This window comes from Arachis hypogaea, chromosome 20, assembly GCF_003086295.3.
Source record: "Arachis hypogaea cultivar Tifrunner chromosome 20, arahy.Tifrunner.gnm2.J5K5, whole genome shotgun sequence".
Taxonomy (NCBI): domain Eukaryota; kingdom Viridiplantae; phylum Streptophyta; class Magnoliopsida; order Fabales; family Fabaceae; genus Arachis; species Arachis hypogaea.
Genome location: NC_092055.1, coordinates 15,036,230 through 15,041,498, shown reverse-complemented (window position 1 = coordinate 15,041,498; position 5,269 = coordinate 15,036,230). Strand labels below are relative to the sequence as shown.

General features: G+C 49.9%; 1 protein-coding gene across 1 annotated transcript; it reads right to left on the bottom strand.

The window, feature by feature from the left end:
• Positions 1-416: 416 nt before the first annotated feature.
• LOC112785494 (uncharacterized) lies at positions 417-2,212 on the bottom strand. The gene is made up of 3 exons (XM_025828957.1): positions 2,186-2,212; positions 1,703-2,102; positions 417-1,564 (listed from the first exon to the last, which is right to left on the bottom strand). Exons 1-3 carry the CDS (start codon positions 2,210-2,212, stop codon positions 417-419), a joined length of 1,575 nt encoding a protein of 524 aa, XP_025684742.1.
• Between the last annotated feature and the right edge of the window lie 3,057 nt (positions 2,213-5,269).

The window sequence follows — 5,269 nt, the reverse complement described above, 5'->3', positions numbered from 1 at the left end:
GTTTCGCCAATGATGTCACCGAATATCTTGTTCATCGACCTTTGGTATGTGGCCCCTGCATTCTTCAGGCTGAAGGGCATTACCTTGTAGCAATAGATTCCTCCTGGCGTTATGAATGCCATTTTTTCTTCGTCTGGTCGGTGCATCGGTATATGATTGTAGCCGGAATAAGCATCCATAAAGCTCAGATACCGGTACCCCACCGCCGCGTCGACGAGTGCGTCAATGTTGGGTAGGGGGTAGCAATCCTCGGGACATGCTTTGTTGAGATCAGAATAATCCACGCACATCCTCCATTTCCTATTATGCTTTCTTACTAAGACTACGTTCGACATCCAGGTTGAGTAGTCAAGTTTCCGGATGAATCCTGCTTCAAGGAGGCTGGCCGTCTGCTTGGCCACCTCTTCTGCTCTTTCCTATGACATCTTCCTCCTCCTCTGGGCCACCGATCTAGCTTCTGGCTTGACGGCCAAATGGTGCGACATGAGTTGGGGGTCTATTCCCGGCATGTCGGCCGATGTCCAGGCAAATAGGTCGCCATTGGCCCTAATCAGTTTGATTAAAGGTTCTTTCAGCTCGTGAGAGAGATTTCTGTTCACGAAGATGAACTTCTCCTCCCTGTCGCCGACTCTAAACTTTTCTAGGTTCCCTTCTGGTTCGGGTCTCGGCTTGTCGCTGACTCTGGCATCCAAGTCGGCGAGGAACACTCCTGATGCTTCTTTGGATTTCTTTCTTAATGAGAGACTGGCGTTGTCGCAAGCGACTGCCGTTTCCAGGTCTCCCCTTACAGACCCTTCTGATCGTTCTTCAGTTATGAACTTCATTATCAGCATCCTCGTGCTGATGACCGCCCCTAGGTCGTTGATGGTCTTCCTCCCTAGGATGATGTTGTAGGCCGTGGAGTCTCGTAGGATCATGAACTCTGCCATTACCGTTTTTCTCCCTTGGCCTTGTCCCACGGAAGTCGGCAAAGAGATTATCCTGTCCGGCTTGATGAAGTGGTCGCCGAGCCCTACAACGCCGTGCTGGTGAGTCTTTAAGTCGGCGTCCTTTAGGCCCAAGGCGTCGAACACATTGCGGAACATGATGTTCGAGTCTACCCCCGTATCAACAAGGATCCGCTTGATGAGGCCAGTTCCCACTCTGGTCGTAATGACCATGGGAGGGCTTTCCGCTACCTCGTCGAACCATTGGTCGTCCGGGCCGAATGAAATGGATGGAACCTTCTTGTGGCTTCGTGCAAAGGATGTGGAAACCGCTAGGACTTTGGCATCTTTTTTATGTGCCGACTTGGACCTGGGCGCCACGTTTCTCGCCGTTACCACGTTCACTATGGTGAGGCCGTGGTCGTGGTCCTCTGGCTCTTGGCGTCGCTTTGCTGCCCGGGTCTTGTCTTTGCCTTCGTGGTCGCGGTTTCGTCTCCTTGGCTCCCTAATGAGGTGGGAGAACTCGGCTAACTTTCCATCCCTAATCGCTTGCTCCAGTGCATCCTTCAGGTCGAAGCAATCCTGTGTCTTGTGCCCGTAGCCCTTGTGGTAATCATAGTAGAGGCTCCTGTTCCCTCCTGTTCATTCCTTCAGAGGTCGGGGCTTTGAGAAGATCCCCTTCTAGGCTATTTGTTGGTAAACTTCTATAATCAGCGCGGTGAGGGGGGTGTAATTAGTGAACTTCCCGATACGAGAAAACGGCCTGGGAGTCTTACTCGGACCGCCATCCCTGGCATGTTCTTTTTGTCTTTCTCCGCTCCCGTGATGCCGGGTCTGATTGTAAGAGGGTTGCCATTTGTTGGCAGCCACGACCTGACTGACTTCTTCATCGTTAATGTACTCCATGGCTACACATTGGATCTCCTGCATTGTCCATACCGGCTTTGTGGTGAGGTGCTTTCTGAAGTCCTCGTTTAGGAGTCCGTTCGTCAGGCACAAGCTTGCAACCGAATCCGTCAGCCCGTCGATCTCCAAGCACTCGTCGTTGAATCGGTCTAGGTATTTCCTGGTCGGCTCGTCGGATCTCTGGGTCACTCCAAGTAGATGATTAGGTGCTTTGCCTTCGCGATTCTGGTTGTGAATTGGGCTAGGAAGGCGCGGCTGATGTCCGAGAACCTAGTCACCGAGCCCTGCAGGAGGTTATTGAACCACCGTATTGCAGGTCCTTCTAAGGTGACCGGGAAAGCACGGCACCTTACCTCGTCTCCAACTCCCTCCAGGTTCATTCTTGGGTTCCGTCGTACCTCATGTCCGTTGGCTTGTCAAAGTGTTTTGGCAGCCGGACCTTGAGGATGGAACGATGGAATGGGGTTGCGCTCATTATCACTAGTCCCCACGTTCTAGTTGTTCTTCCCTCGTCATCCTCCCGACGAGCGTCCTCACGGTTTCGCTCCATGGTACGCCTATCGTTCCTGGCGTATATGAGGGGGTCGTGGCGTCTTCTCACGCATCCTCTCTCCCTGTCATTCTCAGCCTCAGATTGTGGGCTAGTTGTTCGTCGGGAGCGGCTTCTTGAGACAGAGCGGGAGTGGCTCGATTCGGGAGTTTGTTGACAATGTTCCCGGTCTGCCAGCCAACGCTCTAGGTCTTGCATTCTGTGGCGTAATTCTTACATTATTCTGGCGCTGTTGTCGCCAGTTCCCCCGAAGGGTTGCCTTTCGGGAGATCGAGTGGTTCGTCGTAGAGGGAAATTCGTGCGTGGCCGGGGAGGGGCCGCAGAGGCTTCCCCTCTGCGCTCGGTCTCACGGCCTGCTCCTCCTGGGCCCAGTATAACTTCCATTCAGGCGATTACGTCCCCACAGATGGCGCCAATGGTCGGTAAGTCGGGTACCGGACGGATCGAGTTAGTGTCCCGATTGATGAGGGGGAGATCTCGCCTGATCGCAAGTTACCGGGTTGGAATAGACGACATCCCGAGCACTTCGTGTGAGGGGGGTGTCACCTGCAAAGACAATCCGACGCTCTAGTCAGCAAAGTATGCAGGCGAAAAAGGGTTGATTGGTATGTGACGTACCTTGGGGGAAGGGTAGGACCTTCCCCATATATACCGTGTCAGAGGTGGGCCCTGCAATGACAGGCCCACCTTCTTTGATGCTTCCTTCGCACAGCTGTAGCAAAGCTGTCAGTGACGCGTGTCCGGGTCGGCAACCGGACATGTCGAACCTGACCGTCCGGGTCGGGTAGTGTTCGGGTCGGGCCGGCCCGCGAATGGTTTGGGCCAGGCCGTAACATTATACTTTCAGGTTTTTCTCTTTTTAATATTAGTACTGTTTTGTCCGCAGCGGCCGAGGTTAGTAGCCTTCAGTCGAGCACCTGGATACGCGGCTGAGTTATACGTCATCCAGGTATAAGGGTGTGAGCTCAGCCTCGGCCCTCTGAAACACGGCGGCGGGAGCTCCTGCACAAAGCACTCCAACGCTCAAGTAAGTTCGTGAGTTATCAACGAATAAAGAGTAATAATCAGAAGTAAGTGTAGAACCTCCGTCCTTATGGGTGAAAAGGATTGGTTTTTATAGACGTTTTTGGGTTGGTAGTAGACTTAGTAGGTTCCGATATTCCTGGTCAGAGCCGTTATTAGTATGGAGGCGTGTTTGAGTGGTGTAGTCTGTTCTGGAGGTGACGATTTTGGGGGATAAGGTTGTTCTTCTGTTTTGTTTCCGATCTTTGAGGTCGGTCTATAACTGAATCTGTTTTGCCGATTATTGTGTGGTACACGTCATAGTCCCCCAGGTCGTCTAGTGTTCTGTATAGATCGGTAGATGAGCTTTTGTTGTCTTCCGTATGTGGCTTAAATGTTGATTTTGATAAAATTTGAAAAAAGGTTTTATTTGTGTCTTCGTGAGTCGTGTCCCCTTTATTGCATTTTTACTGTCTTTTGGGTTTCCAACGTTCTTTTTAGTGGGTGTGAATTAACTTACCCACTTCAATAGTGGGCTTGCAATAATAGCCACTTTTTATTTTGGAAATTACGCTGCATTGCTTCCTCTTCTCTTCACTTTATTTTTGCTATGTCTTCGAAAGGTTAGTGTTCCTTGACTTCTCTTTGACTGTTTTCTTTTTTGTCTGTTTTCTCATGGCCGGAGAGAAATTAAAAGAGAAATCAAAAGCTGTTGAGTTTAGGGAGGGTGATCCGTATCACTGGGTTCAAGACGATGTAAAGGCCCGTTCTTCTTCTTTTGTTAGTGTCGAATCCCTTTCCGAGTTGAGGGGTGTGGACTTTGTTAGGGGTGGTTCAGGTGTTGTCGTTGAGTTTTAGCCCTGTTCTAGTAGTGATAGGGTTTGTGAGAGAAGGGGCGATTGGGAGTATTTTTACATGTATACCCCATGCATGGTTGAGCTTGGTGTGAAGTTCCCTTTTTCTTCTTTTGAGTGTGACGTCCTCACTCAACTTAACTGTGCTCCATCACAGTTGCACCCAAACTCGTGGGCGTTCCTTCGTGCCTTCCAGTGTTTGATGGATTATCTCTCCTTTCCCTGTTCGTTGCCTCTGTTTTTCTCGCTTTTTCAGGCGAAAGGGGTTCGTAAGGGTTTGTGGGTTTGTCTTAGCAGCTATCCGGGTCGGTCCCTATTCCTTCTCTATAAGTCTTCTTTTAAGAACTTCAAATCTCTCTTCGTTAAGGTTCGTTCGTCTGAGTCTGAATACCCCTTTTATTTGGATGATGAGCTTAGTGAGAAGTTTCCTCTCTATTGGTGTTCTGAGCCGAGCCAAATCCTTGAGGCTTTCGAGCGGAGTGAGGAGGAGGGGTTTGTGATGAATTTCCTTGTTGAAAGTGTCGCTGCTGGGGAATGTATGTCCATTCCTGATATTTTGCGCTTGTATGATTTGGGTGATAGTGAGGGTTTGAGGGCGTATATAGGTAATGCTTTTAGTATCCTGTTGTTTTGTGCTGTTCTTTTGCCAGGCTTCCCTAATGATGGTTTTTTACAGGTGGTCGTGTTCCTTTGTTGGATCCGAACAAGCTACAGTCTTTCTTAAATAAGAAAAAAGAAAAGGGGGTTGGTGATGCTGGTGATCGGAAAGATGGTGGAGAGCAAGCTTTCTCTTCTGTCGCTCATCCTGCGTCTTCTTTCAAGAGGAAGAGGGATGATGTGTCCTTGGAGGTTATATTAGAGAGTGGTCAGGAGGCTGTAGGCGGTGGTGATGTCGCTTTTGATCGTCAGAAGAAACTCCACGGTTTTCTTGCTGGATCTAGTTCTCATTCCCTTTGGAATGAGCAATTTAACTTTGCCGAGCTTTCTGATAAAGCATCACAGTATCCCGGTGACATGCTTATGACTCGTCG

Coding starts and splice junctions, on each gene's coding strand:
- LOC112785494 (XM_025828957.1), bottom strand. CDS start 2,212: ATGAACCTGGAGGGAGTTGGAGACGAG. Junction 2,103..2,185: donor TGGAGGGAGTTGGAGACGAG/GTAAGGTGCCGT, acceptor CTCGGTGACTAG/GTTCTCGGACATCAGCCGCG. Junction 1,565..1,702: donor TGCCAGGGATGGCGGTCCGA/GTAAGACTCCCA, acceptor AGGAATGAACAG/GAGGGAACAGGAGCCTCTAC.